Genomic DNA, 18,391 nt, shown 5'->3' with positions numbered 1-18,391 from the left:
AAAGAGATTTTTTACTATTCTGTTAGACATTACTCTGACATGGGAGGTTTTAATTTGAAAGGTGATGGGAGGTTTTAGTATTTAGGAGAAACATTAAAGGAGGTTTTTAAGTCTTTTACCCAAAAAAACAGGAAAAAAAAATCTAAACTCTCTATCCCAAGCCATATCTATTTGTAAAATGACAAGGATTAATCGAGTTGAGACAATTTACACATGTTTCAGTCATATTTTACTTTTGGAAACATATATAACCATTAATTTTAGGAAAAACTACGTATAGGTACCCTGCATTTTGGGCTTTGGAGTTAGTAACACTTGAGGCCTGAACTTGTGTCTTAAACTTTCAGAAATATACACTCAAATCCAGCACATATGGTGGTTGGTAAAATTATCAAACTACTCATTAATATCATCAATGTCACAAATTGGGAAAAAATAAAACAAAAGTACGGAGACAATTTGGAAGGGCGATGTTTGCACTGAAACTAAAAACACAAAGCTACATCAACTTAACTGAAAAACAGAACAGATTTTGGCTCGACAAAACACTCCTTAATTTGGTTTATCTTTAGTAACTTTTTTACCGATTTTTGGTAAAACTTGAAGAAACTAAACTACCCATCTCGTCTGAAAACAGCAATACCGATTTTTGCAAAATCTTGAAAATTTTGGTCGGTTTTGGTTAGAGATGAATTGAAGAAGATTCAAAGTTCAAACACCCATACCTTCGTCAGAGCTTTGGAGCATCCATCACGTACGGTTTTGCTCTTTCTTCTGTTCTACTTTTTGGGTGGTTTGGTACTTTGATTGGACTGAAAGACAGGTTTCAATATTATGGTTGAATATTTGAAGTTATTTCATGCGTTCTGGTAGGATTTGAAGAAAATAAACAAGATACAAATCCATCTGCAACGCTTTTTCATTTTGTTTCATTTGGTACTTTGATTGGACTGAAAGACAGGTTTCAATATTATGGTTGAATATTTGAAGTTATTTCATGCGTTCTGGTAGGATTTGAAGAAAATAAACAAGATACAAATTTGACTGTTAGTAAAATGTTGTAATGTGTAGTCCCTAACTCATATGAAAGAGAGCATAGATCAAACGAGGGTTACGTGTTTCAAAACACTTTTGCTATGTCAGTGTCATAGCCGCAAGCTGAATCAAGGGAATCAAAGCCTTTGATGTATTGTTATGTGTTTTAAAACCTTGAATTAGATGAAGTAACATCTTGGTCACAAAAATATATCTAAGGCCATGATTTTTGGTTTTAGCCCTCCATTAGAATAATGTCTCAGCAAAACTGAACTCTATTTGTTTGGGAGGTAGGAAGCTAAGATGATGTGGTCCCCACTATATGTGAGAGAGTTGAAGTAGGAGATACAAATTTTGCACCAGTTTTTAAGATGCAAAATTTCCACTGCCAATGGGTGCAAATAAGACAAAAATAAAAACAATTTTTGTATCAGATAAAAGTGCAAATCATAATTACAAATAAATTGATGCAAAATTGAATCAGGTATAAAATTTGTATTCGGTTCAGATATGCACCACAAACAAACAGAACCTTATATTCATTGCCAACACCCATCCAGTATCTAAGCTTAGTTGCCAAGATAATATGAAAATTGGCCATGCTTGGTTCAATTCTCATTCTTACCCAAGATGAAATTCTAAAATGGGCAAGAATGGGTAAAAATAGGCAGAATGAGAAGATATTGCTACGAATCAAACACTTTTTTCCTAAAAATGGATTATTTTCAGACTGACAAGTGTTATGTAAAAGCACTTTTGTAAAAGTACTTTTGCAAAAGTGTTTTCATATAAATACTTTGATAAAAGTACTTTCATAAAAGTGCCTTCATAAAAGTATTTCTATAAAAGTGTTTTCGTAAAAGTACTTTCATAAAAGTACTTCCACAAAAGTGCTTTTATAAAAATACTTGCGTAAAAGTGCTTTTATAAAAGTACTTGCGTAAAACTGCTTTCATAAAAATGCTTCCATAAAAGTATTTTCATAAAAGTGCTTTTACCAAAGTGCTTTCGTATAGTTATTTCATAAAAGTGCTTTTGTGTAAAAGTACTTCTATAAAATTGCTTTCGTAAGTACTTCTACAGTAGTGCACTATTAAACATCAATGGAAGCAGTTTTGTAGGCAAAATTTCCTCAAAGAATGAAAATGAGCAAGATGGGACTTGATTATTTTTCATGCAGGCTACCTCAACTTGTGTTATGGGGTGATTGTTCATTCTAAAAAGAATATGGCCTGTGGCAAGAATTTTGTAACCAAACACTCTAATGTTATTCATTTTTGCTCATTCTTAACCAGGATGAGCAAGAATTAAAAGAATGAGGCCCAAAGCAATGAACCAAACATGGCTTAAAATAACTTACTCTCAACTTTCTAGCATTTCCAGATAGTTCTGCAAAGAAAATATAACCGTAATTTAACAGAAGCTTTAGAATTAAGAAAATTGCATGGTGGGTGAGTCCATCCATTTTCTTAAACAAATTCTTGTTCTAAGAGTTTCTTATGAAAATTTCAAAATTCTTTCTCTCCGGGCAACCAAAGGAAGCCTAATTGACATATGACTCTGTTGAAGGAGAAAAAGAAGGAAAAAGAATTTTGTGGAGACACCCCAGGGGGAGGGGGAGGGGTGGAGTAACATTTGGTTTCAAAAGGATTCATCTTTTTAAGATAAACTTCTCTCTAAGCCCTTTTTTTTTCTCTTTTGAGAGACTTTTTATACATCAATGCCCATAAGAATCTGTATATTTTCACAGGAATGCTGGAGCCTGGAGCTGTAGTCCTTATTCTACAATTGCCTGATGAAGGAGATGAACCTACCTGGTAACAAGTTGATGCTGATGACAATGCAAGCTTTGTATGAAGATGGTAGATTATTCATGGTTATCTCTTTTTCGTTGTTGTAAAAATATAGACATTTAATTGCTTTTGGTGAAGTAAACATCTTTAGTCTCCAAGTTGAGGAATACTCCCAACTATCATCACTAAAAAAACAAAGATAAAAAGATGAAAACAAGTCAGGCACATATAAAGATGTTCATAAACTTGTTTACTACACCAAGTGAGAAAAAACTAGCATAAGCTCCAAGAAACAATCAAAAGACTGAAAACTAGTCAGTTGGGAAACAAAATGCATGCCGAACAAAAATGTTTCCTGACACAAGCTGCATGTATTGAAAATGCATCAAGCTTATGAACTGACTTCTTATCATCAAATATTAAAAATCTGGAAAACAGGTTTTATATTTCATCACACGACAGTCGACACTAATTGGATGGAGGGCACCACACTAATTTGATGCATCAGTCAAGGGAGGAGAAATAGCTATTGGGTGCATTGCAAGAAACCATCTTGGAAATCACATCATCAGTAAAGTAAAGAGAATTGCAAGAACAACAACCATCAGTGTGGTCAGCGAAGGAAGCCATCAAATTGGCAAGGAGTACTGATTGCAATAGAATCATGATTGAGGGAGATTCCTTTCTGATCATTAACTGCTTGAAGGGTTGGATCGTCTTCTCATGCGCCATTCGGAATGCCATATAAGAGGCAAAGCTTTTATGCAGAGAGATAAACAAAAAATTGAAGTTTAGCCAATATGGGCCATTCTTCTCAAGAAATTACTTGGAGAGGTCAAATTCATGAATCTGTGAATAGAAAGCGATTATTGAGGATGCTTGGGGTTGCGCCACCCCTCGTGTTGTTTAGTCTTTCCCTTGCCTCTACTAAAAAACAAAGGTTGCATATATTTATTTAAAGAAACACTGAAATAAAATTAATTATCTTTCTAATGCCTTAGTAAGCACCTAATAATTGCACTTTTTTGACAATTAGAGTTGCTACTTCAGTGGTAATACAAATTTCAATTATCAGGCAACAAATAAAAGTGCATGCTATTTTTTGGGGCTATACCACCTTTCCATCTAGGAGTGAGCATTATTCAGTTAAAACCGAAATACAGTACTGAAAATTTCAGGTTCGGTTTTTGGGTAATTCGGATTTCGATTTCAGTTTTTAGAGTTAAAAATTCAGTTAACCGAAAAAACCGAATTAACCAAAATTCATTATATAATATGTAATATATAATATACAATATATAATATGCTATATATTTACATACTAATATATTGTATAAATGTATTATAATGAAATTCAATTCATAATATATATTATAATATATAATATATATTATAGGTTATACTATATAATATTATACATATATATATTAATTAAATTCGGTTTTAACCAAAGTAACTGAAAACCGAAACGAAAATTTTGGTTTTGTTTATTTCGGTTTTCTTGTAATTCGGTTTCGGTTCAGTTTTTAACCGAATAAACCGAATGCTCACCCCTATTTCCATCCATGACATGAGATGCATCTGTTCTTAACTTTAGAACTTTCAATAAAACATGCAAAGAAAAACCATTCTTTTTAATAATACAAGCGTAGTTCCTATCCCAGGTCATACTCTATTAAGAACTTTCATTGCCTAGAAAAGAATGCATCTTGTAACCTTGAGAACTCTCATAACTAAACGATGAACATTAGGTTACAAATGGATAGAACAAGACTATTATTTTAATTTGTGATTTCCATGGGAGTATATCTTTTCTAGGGTCATTAAAGCTTTCAGGTAGCTAGAATCTTAGATCTTATAGACAGATTGCAGTTCATGTAGCTAGGACAGAAATCAAATAATAAATATATAAAATTTAAGTATTTGCAAGCCATTTAACTTTTCTTTCTTAGAGAAGAATAAATCTATGAAATTCATCTGATAGACCATATGGATGGTTAGTATTGTCAAACGAGGTGCACAATCTGTGTACCATGTGTAGTAGGATGTGAACAGTCACATAGGTAGAATCGATAAATGAAGATGCTGATAAAAAAAGAATCAATAAATGAAGATGGAAAGATGCTTGTCATGTGTTTTCAGAGAAAACATAAAAGGATCCACACAAAATTGTGCAAGTAAAAATTATACACCAAGGAGATTTAAAACCTATCAATTACAAAGTTATAAAATTCAAGTATGTACTTACATTTTGCAGACTAGGTCACTGCCATCTTTGTTGCATGTGAACAATCCTCTGTAACACAGTGGTTTCCCAAGATCATAGATTTGGTAAATCCTTCAACCTTCTCTTCATCTAATGTGAAGTCAAGTTGTTTCTCCACAGATTTGAAAACAGCAGTTCGTTTTGATGACCTTAAACGATATGGAGGCGAGGCATTAAAAGCCTTTCCATTATACATCTCAGTTTTGTCATTACCATGGCATGCAGGAACCTCACATAAACTTTCATTTAGAGATCCAGACTGTTCCGCACTTTTCCCACTCTTTTCTTTGTCTTCAGAAGCACTTGAACCATTATTGGCTCTTACCATATCTCTTTGCACAATTCTATCATGGGATGATACAGCATTGACTTCTCTCTTTCTCTTTCTTAATATGGAAGGAGTATTTGGGAAGCTCTTGGCAGCATTCTTTAATATAGATTCTGGGCTTTTCCCATCCAAATCAGTACCCTTCACACAAGGTGGAGTGAAGAGACTGACAAGTGGCATAAGCGCACTAGAGTCATATCCCTGCTGCATTGAGCAATATGTGTTCAAGAGAACAGAATCAGATGTAATACCACAGTTTTCCAACTTTGGTGGTTCATAGTATAAAGAACCAAATGTTGGAACCTCAAACTGCACTGTGTCTGCCACCTTGTTGTCATTGTCAATTTTAGCAGTGCTTCCGTGTTTCTCAAACTTAGGTGTCAAATCAGTTATGCCACAGAAAGTATCTAACTTTGATGCCATTGTCTTGCTTTCAGCATCAACAGAATCAACAAATCTACTTACAGGTACATCCATTGAACCATCTATATCTAGAAATCCTTGGTTTGATGATTCCACAAGATCCTTACAGTTTTCCAAGTTACAAACCCTTTCTATTCCTGGGGAAGCTTGGGCTGTTGAGTCCAGTCCTTTATTAGAAAAAATAGCTGGTTTTCCTGTATCTGCTGGTTTAGATGCATCTTTAACACCATTTTGTGTGCTAGCCTTTGGAGTTGGTGGAAGTTTCCCAGTAGCCAAATAGAAGTCCAACTTTTTCTTCAAGGAACTGTTCCAGTGATTCTTTATTGAGTTATCAGTCCTGGATGAAATTTCCAGTGTCAATATACAAAACCCCTCTGATATTTGAATCTGAAACCTTTCCTCTTTACTATAGAATTCTCAACAAAACAAAATCACTTGATTATTCATAAATTATTCAGAAAAATAATCATAAATTGTTCACAAAAATTCTAGGTAAATCAATCAGTCAATTACTAATTAGCAGGTACAGAACCTTGGGTCAAATGGTAGTAGATAAAGGAAATTTGGAAGCAATAGCAGGGAAAAATATATTCTGAAAAACAAAACCTAATGTCCCCATCAACATGGTTTCAAATTTCACGACATTTCGCTAATGTCGCCCGACATATGTTGATGTCGAGGCTCACCAACATGAAAATGGATGGTAATATAAAAATTACATTATTTCGGTCGACATTTCCTATATTTTGGAAATGTCATCCAAATCGATCCAAATAACCAAAAAAAAGACAGTTTTTCCTATTATGTCGATAGGATGTCAACTAATGTACATTAATAACATAATATATTAGTATATTATATTAATATAATACAGTATATTAATATAAACTATTCCATTAATAATTTCTATTTAATATTTCAAATAAAATATTTATAAAAAATAATTAAAGTATTTTTCAAGTAATAAAATATTAACTAGTTAGTATTTTTAAAATATTTATTAAAATCAGAAAATGTTTACTAAATTTTATAATAAATCATATTCTAAATTTAATATAAAAAATCAGAATAAATTTATTAAATTTTATACTAAATCATAATTTATTATAAATTTAATATTAAAAATCTTAATAAATTTATTAAGTTTGATAAGAAATCAGAATTTATCATAATCTTAATACTACAAAAAGGAGAATCAGTTTATTAAATTTATAATAAAACATAATGTATTATAACTTTAATATTTGAAAAATCAGAATAAATGTATTTCCACTTACTAGTGTGAAATAAATATACTAGAATTTATAATAAATCAGAATTAAAAATAAGAAAAGAAAATATCAGATAACCTTGTAAAAACATCAAAATGCATAATAAATCAGTAAATCATCATTTACTAAATTGTTATTGATCTTAGTTCCTTAGCTTTAAATAATGGTTGGGAATAAGATAAGTCTAGAAATATGTATTAATGCTTTTTTTATCATTTTACAAAACATCATTGCATATTTCCACATGTTTCATAATATTTCCACAATGTCTCTAATTTTTACAATATTTCCCCTTGACATTTCTGACATATGTCCTATATTATGGTAAGCGACATTTCCATCGACATCGACATTTTAAACCTTGCCCATCAATCAGTCTACAATTACATGAAATCATTCAATGTTGTTAAACTGTGTCATCCTATCAGAATAAAGCTGAAAATTATGTGACATACTGCATGCCTATCAAAAAAGTTTTTTATGCTTTGCTTGTCCAATAGTGGCAATTGGATGGTCAAATCAAAAGACAGCAACCATTTGATAATATCCCTAGATTTCCTTGTATTATCTTCTTCCTTTCTTCTTTTTCTTCTCCACCAAGAAAACATAAAAAGGTGACAATAACCATTAATCTTTTCTGATCATCCAAAAGGACTACAGACAATTTGAATGTTGTGCTTTGAGATTGATATTATGTTTAGAATAGCACACTGCAAATGTCAGTCCCACTCACACTGCAAATGCATCTGGTCATATTGTTATTCTGTTGGTAATAAGGATAGTCTACCTATTATTTTCTTTAATGGGAAAGCATAGCATCATTATAGGTCAATAAATAATACCTTCCAGGTAAAACTTTAGCTATTTCTGCCCATTTATTCCCATGTATTCGGTGGGCATTCATGAGTGCGAGTTCCTCCTCCAAGGTCCAAGCATCTTTCTTTATCATAGGGTTTAAATGATTGTGCCATCTGAAAACAGTTCAAACAATTAGCCTTTATTTTTTTTTTCTTGGGTGAATATTGGCAACAAGCTAATAGATGAAACCGAACAATCACAGTAACCAAAGAAATTATATATTTGATATCCTTTTCATAGTGTATAACATAAGCCCATGAACAATTTGAGTCAACCCAACTTGAAAACCTTGAGATAAGCATTAAAATGTAAAAAAGCTTCAGCAATCAACACCACAGCCAAATGAAAAGTGGTAATAAATGATATCATAAAACATAAATCTCAGTAAATATAATCTTTATACAATTACACTGTTAGCTCACAAAACCAACCTCTCCCGGCATTGTTTCCCTATGCGACCTGGCAAGGATTTTGCTATAACTGACCACTTTGTAGGCCCGTATTTTGATACCAGTTCAATGATTCTATCATCTTCCTGTGGATCACACAGGGAACAGAAAATTTAATATCTAACTCTCAAGTCTCAAACATGCAAAAAGTGAAAATGGTGATGGAGGAAAATTTGCACTTAACCTCCTGGGTCCATGGTCCTTTAATAAGCTCTGGATTGAGAACCTTTTGCCATCGATGTAGACATTGAACTTCTGATCTATCGGGAAAAAATTCAGCTGCAAAAACATGAATGATTAATTACAAGATGGCCTTCCAGTACAGTCATGCATATAAGTTGGACATTTTATGTGGCAATGTGGTTGCGGGATAACTGTTACAAATGAGCCATGCATGTTACAAAATATAAGAACATGCTGCATCAAGAACCAAACTATTTTAATAGAAGTAACACATAACACATGAGTTGCATTAGATGTTTCCATATTTCAGGTTTTTTAATACACTATTTCAGCAACTGCTAAACAATGAAAAACATTGCCATGCATGTCTCCTTAATCATAGGACTATCTATTAAGTCTGTCCCATATTAATTTCAACTGCCTCCCGATGTTGCAGTTGAATAATCCAAACATTAGTCATTTCATTGCTCCATTCTTCTACTAGTTTGACTCAGTAATCAGTAGTCAATAAATATAAGTACTACCAGATAAGTTTTAACTTTTAACTCAATAATCAGCAATTAAACGCCTAGGGCTATCATCAGCAATACAAAATATAGGGATAGAAAGCTATTAAATATTCTTTAAAGCAGAATAGCTTGATTTTTTCATTCATTCATCAAGTCAGGTTGGAATTAGATTAGTTAGTTGAAATGACACAAGCAAATTAATGTGAAATGGTACATTATGCAACATATTGCATAACTTTGAAATAACAATGAAATATTTACTGCTTAGAACAAACATCAGTATCAGTGTCATGACATTCCTTTCTGTGTGATCTAAATTCTATGCCATATGACCATGTCATGAAATTGTCAAAGTCATCTACAAACTTGAGCACCCTTGCTGCAGGTTACAAACCAGGGCCAACTGATCCATTTCCTAGAAGGATTTATTTTCAGTTATGGATCTGAATAGATTAAAAGACAACTGCAGAGAAAAAATACATGAAGCCTGTGCCTTGTAAACAAAACCAAATGAGGTCTAGGCTGTCTAGCAAAGCTGATCAAATCCTAACTTGAATAATTCAAACCAACCAAGATTAATCATAACAACTGATGTTGAAGAAATCATAGAGAAGGAAAAGAACAAACCTATTTTCTTCCAACACTTCCCTTTAAAAGCTTTAACAGCTTTTCTTAATGTCTCATCCTGTAACACATATATTAATTAGGAATAAAATCTACTTATGATGGATAAAAGAGAGTAATTGAAAGATAAGCAGCCCATCAAAAGGAACTAACATGGATGAGTACCTATAATATACTGAACGCAATAATAACATTTTTGGCCTGCAGTTTGTGGAGCCAATAAAAAAGCTACCTATAATAATTATAGAAGGTTTTAAAGGCAAATCCCTGATTCAAGTTTTCTAAATCCTATGAGTGATAAATTGATCTGAACCTGCCTAACGCATAGCTAAGCAAACAAAGAGGCAGCATAAAGAAGAGGTAGGTTTCAATATCTACTAGGTAGAATCTTATGGCTAGCCTATAATAATAAAAATAAATAAATAAATTTACAAATCAAGCTAAACTGCTAACCTCCTCTGGAGTCCACCCACCCTTTGCACGCCTTATGGGGCCAGTAGTCCTCCTACATAAAATGTTAAATCACCATAATAATATGTAACAGAAAGCACAAAGCTTCTAGTACTTGTACAATATACATGAATTACCAAAAAAGCTTTGTCAACATATCATAATAAAAGAAACTATTCAGGAATCCTGAAATGATGCTGATTTTGGAAAGGAACTAAGAGCATTATATGGTTCAATTTGATGTCTCCTTTCCTGTTAGCTAACCTGTTTCTAAGTATATGCCTAGTAAGCATAAAAATGATATAGGGGGACGTAGAAGTATTTGTTTCATATTGAAATGAACCACAGAAAGTCAGATTTAGCTTATTTTAGATCTGAAAACCCACCCACAATTGACGATGATCAAACTGCAGACGAATTTATATGATTTCCAAATAAAACCTAATAAAGAAAAGCTAATAGTAATTTCAAAGCGAAGCTGTTATTACTGATGGTAAAGGAGCAAATAACAGAATAACTGTACCGATGATATGGCGATGTTGAAGCGGGGCTGCAAATCACTGGAGACTTCAGAGCGATGCTACAACTACCCTCAGAGACAGAGGAGCTCGAAGCAGCAGCTGACTGTTTGTTCTCGAGACAACACTGCTCGTGTTTCACTTCAGCCATCATTTTCTAGGACAGTCTCCAAAACCCAACATCCTGATATAGAAGAAAACTAAACAAATCCCACTTAGAGAAACTAATCGTGACACTGAAACTCATCAAGAACCATCAATAGAACCTCAGAACCAGAATTATGATACTAATCAATAGTCGACAGAATTCCCGAAAATCCCAATACATCCTAAATATTAACCGTCAATAACTAGAACGCAGATCTTAAAACAAAAAAGCAGATCAAACAGAAGAAGAAAAACGAAAAGAGATTAGGAAACAGAATTTTAGGGTTTTAGATCACAAATAACAAAAGAACGTCCAATCACAGACGAATCAAAATTACTTGAGTTTAACAAAAATTAAGGTGAGACGATCCAAAACAATTAAGCGTTGAGAAGAAGAGTGAGTAAAAACAATTAAGAAATTTGTGAATTCAATTACCTCCGGTTGCAGAGGAATGGCGGGAATCGAAGCCGAGCTCATCAGGCGAGAGAAACAAAAGGTTCGAACCCTCGAAGAGAAGAAAACTGTGAAAGCTTTCTTTCAAAAAACATCGCCCGTTGAAAGAGAGAGAAGAAAACTATAACGAATAATAATATTATAATTAAAAAAATCAGGCCGACCGACGTTTCCGTTTCCCTCTGTTAACCAGAAGCTCCAAAACAAAGCCTTTGGATGTTAACGGCTCTTGACGGTTTATGTTAACGTTGCGAGCAAAAGTTTGAACCTCAAACGGCACACTCCCATTACAGCCACCTTCTTAAGTTTCGAACAAGTTCAGAGCATAGATGCTTCCTGAGTCATTCTTAACCGTTGGATTCGTACTGATTAATCGACCTTTAAGTAGAGTTCATGAAAGAGACGTTTTAACTGATTGAGGGTACTCTATTAATTCGAGGGAACATGTGATTACATTGTTTTGGACGGCTACGATTCTTTAGGTTCTTTCCCGATTTTAATCTGGTCCTTCCATATCTGGATCACACAAATTTTTTGTACTGTTCAGGTGCGGACCTAATATTAAATTAGTTAGAAAATTTAATAATTCAAGTTAGCTGAAGATGTAGACCATTGATATGTGTTAGAATAGATTATCTACAGTTAGACACGTTGGGTTGCCTCGTAGACTCAGACGGTTTCTTTCACGCAGGGGAAAAAACTTGCGTCGGGGACTCGGGGGGTTGAGGTTTGAGGATGAACCATGGATGATGAGACCCTGAGACGAGTTTACATCGCGCCCCATAGTACATCTCAACTCAACCATGTACCGGTCCCAACGGAAGATGTTTTCAATGCACGCTGAGAGATATGCAGTGGGGCACCTGTGGGTACTTTCTGATATACCCTTAACGCCTGGGGGTGTTTCGGGTCAGACCATGACTGAAAGGATAGATGGGCCTTAAACTGATCCTCTGAACCAGTTTGAACAAAAAAAACTAAAAAAGAAGGGACAAATGAGCCTCGATATTTTGAACCTTACCTTGTGGGGTGTGACAAGTGGAGCACCGATGTGGTCTCCCTTGAGACAGAGAAGAGTGCCAATTAGGGGTGCCAATTGGACTGGATTTGGTCCAATCCAATCCAGTTCAATGTGAGTCCATTACAAATGGATCAGGTCTAGTCCAATCCAATGAATATTTTGGACCGGTCTGATTCAATGTCTGGACCATCCAATCAGTTCTAATTTAGATTGGTTCCAACCTAAACCCAGTCCATTGACACTTACATTCTTATCTTCTATCAATATCAATGGACCATATACTGGTTCAATCCAATCCAATCCAATATAAATTCATTATGAATGGATTCAAGTCCAATCTAATCCAAATTGATTTTGGTTTGGATGGGGTCCAACTCAAAACCGGTCCATTGACACTCCTAGTGCCAACTGGCTCAGTTGTGAGCACTTTGGCTGGGTTAATTGGTTGTAGAGGAAGCTTGGGATTTGGTACCAATTCTTGCTACACCCTGGTTGGGAGGCTTTGGGTTTGGGGATGGTCTACCTGCCCTTGTGTTAGTCCCATAAAACAAAATAGGAAAAATAAAAGGTCTGGATCCTCATTTTTAGAATTTTGAAAAAGGATATAGATGAATTTACATTTGGGAACTCACATGTACAACTCAGCGTGCATTGGGAACATCTATATTACTTGCCATTGGGAAATGTTCCCCATACACGGTTGGGATGTGCTATAAGGAACTTGTGGGGCACGCTCTATGAGGCACCAATGTGAATTCATCTAGATCTAGATAACATTATGTTAGTTAATGAGAGAGTTGATAAATTTTCCCACGTTCATGTTTTGGTAAATGTGAGTTCTAATTCATTCTTGGGTATCATTTTTCTAAATAAGTGATACCTGTCTTCAAGGTGGGAGATGTTAAAATTAATAAAACAAAATTGTCCATTGAAAGACTTAAATTTCCATTTAGATTTGTCCAAAATATTGAAACATCCCCTCTCTTTTAAAATTGAATTAAACTTCTCCTTTTTCTCGTGAGGGCATAGAACAAAAAACTCCCCTCCATTAACATTTCGTTTAAATGCATATAAACATAACATCATGTGCATATTAACTTTTTGAAAAAACCCAGTCTTGCCTACTTTCGTATTCTTTCTTCTTCTAAACCTTCAAAGCTACCTAATCTACACCATGTAACATTCCATTTACTACCTTGTTTGAGACCCTTCGTCCACTTGCTTCTTTGAAACTTTTTGTTCAATGGATCACAATTGAATTTGTTCAATGGTTTGTTCTGGAGTTTAAATTGACAACAATGAAGTAGGGCATGTACTATGTTGAGATTGGATTTGAGGAGTTGTTGGAGAGACTAATTAATTAGATGTCCATTAGGACTCCAACGGACATGGAGGGTAGGGATGGCAAATGGGTGGGTTGGGTTTAGTTAGGTGTGGGTTGAATACCAACCTACCCATACTGACCCACTAACCCATTTTCCACCCATACTGTATTCATTAAGAATACAATATACATTTTCAACGTAATTGGATTTCAGAAGATAAATCAGAAGAATATGAATTTTTTTTTTTGGAAAAGTTAAGCAGATTTTATTGAAAAAGAAGAATTTACACACGAGCAGCCCGAAATCCATGAGCATCCTCCCAAACAATCTGGGAGAGCTCGGCCAGGAAAAGCAACGGGGGCAGAACAGCCTCGTGTACATAATCAAAAAACTTCAAAAAGAAAATCAGCAGCCCTATTACCCTCACTGTATATATGAACAAAAGATCCAAATTCAAAGCCGAGATAGACAAGTTTAATTTGCTCGATTAGATCCCAAGCTTTCCAAGGAGAAGGGTATGTCCCATTCAAAAAGTTTATACCTATTTGAGAGTCAGATTGTACTACAACCTTACTAAGATTTCTCTCCTAGGCATTCTTAAGGCCTTTAAGAATGGCTTGTAATTCATGAGTGAGCGTTCCTTCAAGAGGAACCATAACCGCATAAACCTCCAAAGGACAACCTCTATCATCTCTAATGATAAAACCAACACCTCCTCTATCAACATAATAGGATCCATTAGTGTTTAAGCAAGCCATACCCGTCGAAGGCGGAATCCAGTAGTGAAAGGACTACTCATTCTGAGAAGGGGAAAAAGCTAGGCTCCATGCTTCACACAGGGATCTTGTAAGGGGGGAATCCTGGAGCTTCCACTTATCACGACCATTTTTGGTTGAGATATCAGAGAATTTTTTAGAGGATTACGTCCCAATTAAGAGATTTATTCAAAAAACATCGACGATTCCTTTCAAACCAAATATGATAAATTGTGCCGGCAAGAGCTAGCCTCAGTAAACACTGTACCAGTTGACCTCTCCCGGAGCTCTGGTGAATGAGCCAATCAACCTCATTGAGCCAAGAGTCTTGCTTGGACCATACCACGTGGCATTAAGCTAAGATAGCTTGCCAAATCTTGTTGGAAAAATCACAAGAGAAGAATAGGTGGTCATGGGACTCTTCTTCCCAATTACATAGCACACAAAGAGGAAGAAGCAAAGAGAGACCATGCCTATGCAACTGATCCTTGGTAGAGAGGGCACCCCTCACAGCTAGCCATAGGATGAAAGCATGACGAGGGGTCCTATTCCTATCCCAAATGAGAGCAGCCCAGTCCTTTCGAACACCAATAGGGCGGATACACTCCCAAGACAAACTGACTGAGAAGAATTCCCCAGGGTTCGGAGTCCAAATCACCCTATCCTTGGTGAGAGATTCACAGTCTGGAGGTTTCTCCCCACCATTCAGGATTCAGAGGGAGGAAAAACCTAGGTGGGGCCCACCGACAATCAGTTATAACACAAGAAACTTTAATCAATTTCGAGGGAGCAATAGAAGCCTTGAGTTGGGCATCAAGAGAATCCCACAAAACCCTACGAGGGTGCCAAAAAAGAGTTTCTATACCCGCAATAACATGGTGGGTCCAGGGCTTGCCTAGGTCTCGAGTCTTCAAGAGGCTTCTAACAGCCCAGGAGCACCGCCTTGGCACCGGAAGAGACCAAATAGAGTTAACCAAGTAACCCACAAGGATGAAGAGCTATTTGTAGCAATAGTCCAAACATGCTTAATAAGAAGGGCCAGATTCCAGTCCCTTACCCTTTGAAGGTCGAGGCCCCCCTTCCACACTCAGCATGCAAAAGATTCCCAACGGACATTGTGGATCCTAGCACCCCCTGATCCTGCCCAAAGAAAATCCAAGGAGAGCTTCTCTAGAAGATTTGTGACACTGACTGATAGGCTAGCTAGAGAGCACCAAAACAGGATCCTACCACTGCTGACTGAACGGAGTAATTCCAATCTTCCAACATAAGATAAGGTCTCACTCTTCTAGGATTTAGTCAAGTTATCCATCGCCTTGACGAGAGGAAGACGATCATTGTGGGTCAACTTGGTGGTAGTCAGAGGGAAACCGAGGTACCTAATCGGGAGGGAGTCTAGAGACATTCCAAGGATATCCAATATAGATGACTGGTCCTCTACACTAACAACAAAGAAAAAGACCTGGAACTTGGCATTGTTTACCTCAAGACCAGACCAGACCAGGCCAAGAACCGATCTAGGAGATATCGAAGGTTAAAAGCGGATATAGGGTTTGCGACAAGAAATATGAATAAATCATCAAAAAAAGTCAAGTGGGTTATCATGGGCGACTTGCATCTTGGATGAAGGCGGAGGAAGCCTTTTAAGGCGGCTTCATCTAAAATATTGGATAAGACCAAAAGAACCAACAAAAACAAATAAGGCAAACTAGGGTCTCCTTGGCATAGACCACGGGAAGCTTCAAAGTAGCCTTCATGAGAGCCATTGACCATCACAGAAAAGCTAGTAGTAAAAACACAAGTAAAGATCCACTCCACAACATGTTCGGGAAAGGCAACACTCTCCAAAACTCGACGAAGAAAGAGCCAATCAATAGAGTCATAAGCCTTTAGCAAATCAATCTTTAGCGCCATATGAGGCTTCCCATTATTCAAGTGATAACCATGAAGGATTTCATGAGCCAGCAAAATGTTGTGATGATATCCGACTGGTTCCAAAAAATGAGATCTGGGACAACAGATTGTAAGCGGTTAGCGACAATCTTAGCTAAAAAACGGTATAATAGGTTATAGACAGAAATTGAGCGGAAATCGTTAAAATTCATTGGGCCTCAGACTTTGGAACTAAACAGATTAAAGTGGAATTTACTTCCCTAAGGAGTTGACCAGACCGAAAGAAATTCAGAATAGCCTATATCACATATCCTCTCACCACAGGCCATGCCTTGTGAAATAAGGTAGTGTTAAACCCATCTGGACCTGGACTTTTGTCCCCATCTGTAGCCATGACCGCGGCAAAGACCTCCTCCCTTGACACTGAAGCACCCAAAGCCCGACGACTTTCTATAGTGAGGTGGAACCGGGTTCTTAAGGTGCCCAAGAAGGGTTGACAAGAATCAGGATTCTTCAGCATGTTTTCAAAATAGGAAATGGTTGCCGCTCTAATACCAACCTCGTTCGAGAACAAACTATCAAATCCTTCGAGCTGAATAGTAAGAATGCGGTTTTGGTGCCTCCTAACAGAATTTGACCGGTAGAAGAAGGAGGAATTTGAGTCTCCTTTAGTCAACCATTGGACCCTTGATTACTGTCGAAGGAGCGATTCTTTGATCGTTAAAGCTCTCAAGAGTCTCTCCCTGGCCACCTGTTCCCCACGAACCAAAGTCTGATTAGAGGGATCGATGAACAGGGCTCGTTGGACTACTTCCAAGGAACTCCTTGCTTGAGAAGCCTGAGAAGAGATCTGACCGAACTCTCGTTTACTTCAATCTCTCAACACTACTTTTAATAGCTTCAATTTGGTAATCACAATGAACATTTTAGTACCCCCTAATAGGGGTGTTCCAGACATCTGCCACTACTTGAAGAAAACTTTGGTGGTTAGTCCAAAAATTACAAAATCTAAAGGGGGATTTCCGGTAGGGCTGGGTGGCATTGAGGTGCATCACAATAGGGGTATGGTTTGAAATCCCCGGAACGGGGAACACCACTAGAGACCCATTGAAATCCCGAATCTAGGCAAAATTAACTAGAGCACGGTTAAACTTTGTCTCCACCTGGTGGAGCCCTTCACTTCGGTTAGACCAAGTAAATCTTGATCCTTGCCATCGTAAATCCAAAAGACCAGAGGATCTCACATAATTAAAGAAATCCACAACTATACTTAGGTGAAGGCCAGAGCCCCCCCCCCCTTTCGATCATCCTGACTAGGTCTTGCTATGGGAAGCTTATATCACTAGCTATCTTGACTAGGTCCCGCCAAAGGGCTTCCCTTTCAGTTGTCTGGTTTCTACCATAGATAACTGACACCACAAAATGCCCAAGATAAGTTCCACGGAGCTTAACCAAGCAGTGGACAGCTTGGTCCGATTTACCAAGAATTGACAGCTCGAGAGTGGAATTTTTCCACAACACCCAAATTCTACCATTCGAACAATGATCATAGTTGGTAGCCATGTACCATTCATGCTGAATCAGCCTATAAACCATTGAGGTGTTGATCTCGTGAACTTTTGTTTCAACAACTCCAATCAAAACCAGCTTATAGTTACTAATAAGATGCCACATCTCATGTTGCTTCTCCGGGGAGTTTAACCCCCTAATATTCCAACACCCAAGGGACATCAGTTAAGGTCAGGAAGGGGACTACCCCGACGTCTGCTTCCCTTCCTACCCCTACCTCTCATACTACCACCCTCCATTCCCTCAAACCTTAACTCAGTTGGGGACAAGATGTCAGAATGGTCCAAGTTCCCATTTAAGCACTCATCAGGGACTTGGTCTCCCAGATTGCCCAAGATTTTTTTTTTTTTTGAAAAGGTAAGGTAATTTATTAAAATAAGAACCAGTACCACAATCATCTTCAATGTCAATCACCTCCGGGAGGCCATCGATAGCCTAAACATCGATACACACCCTAGCAAAAGATAACCGACGCTTTTCAACTGTCATCTGGTCTGAACAAATCGAGCACCCAATGACA

At 36.6% G+C, this 18,391-nt stretch overlaps 1 protein-coding gene across 2 annotated transcripts; it reads right to left on the bottom strand.

Moving 5' to 3' along the window:
* Positions 1-2,422: 2,422 nt before the first annotated feature.
* Positions 2,423-11,433, bottom strand: LOC104597196 (transcription factor MYB3R-3). Of its 2 annotated transcripts, none has more exons than XM_010258634.3 (9): positions 11,291-11,433; positions 10,713-10,907; positions 10,193-10,244; positions 9,743-9,800; positions 8,608-8,702; positions 8,406-8,509; positions 7,959-8,087; positions 5,077-6,182; positions 2,423-3,013 (listed from the first exon to the last, which is right to left on the bottom strand). In XM_010258634.3, the coding sequence occupies exons 2-8, from the start codon at positions 10,859-10,861 to the stop codon at positions 5,087-5,089; spliced, it is 1,683 nt and encodes a 560-aa protein (XP_010256936.1). In that variant the 5' UTR covers positions 10,862-10,907; positions 11,291-11,433; the 3' UTR covers positions 2,423-3,013; positions 5,077-5,086. The 2 variants fall into 2 exon arrangements, with proteins under 2 accessions (XP_010256936.1, XP_010256935.1); XM_010258633.3 differs by having other exon boundaries at positions 10,713-10,891; positions 11,291-11,425.
* Positions 11,434-18,391: the final 6,958 nt, after the last annotated feature.

This window comes from Nelumbo nucifera, chromosome 2, assembly GCF_055504915.1.
Source record: "Nelumbo nucifera cultivar China Antique chromosome 2, China Antique-T2T, whole genome shotgun sequence".
In the NCBI taxonomy this organism is placed as follows: domain Eukaryota; kingdom Viridiplantae; phylum Streptophyta; class Magnoliopsida; order Proteales; family Nelumbonaceae; genus Nelumbo; species Nelumbo nucifera.
Note: the sequence above shows the minus strand (reverse complement) of the source record. Positions and strands in the feature narration are given on the sequence as shown.

Excerpts from the sequence above, each read along its gene's own strand:
- LOC104597196 (XM_010258634.3), bottom strand. The coding sequence starts at position 10,861 with ATGATGGCTGAAGTGAAACACGAGCAGTGTTGTCTCGAGAACAAACAG. Across the intron at positions 8,510-8,607 it reads AAGGACCATGGACCCAGGAG|GAAGATGATAGAATCATTGA; the intron begins GTTAAGTGCAAA and ends TGTGATCCACAG. Across the intron at positions 6,183-7,958 it reads GCTAAAGTTTTACCTGGAAG|GACTGATAACTCAATAAAGA; the intron begins GTATTATTTATT and ends AATTTCATCCAG.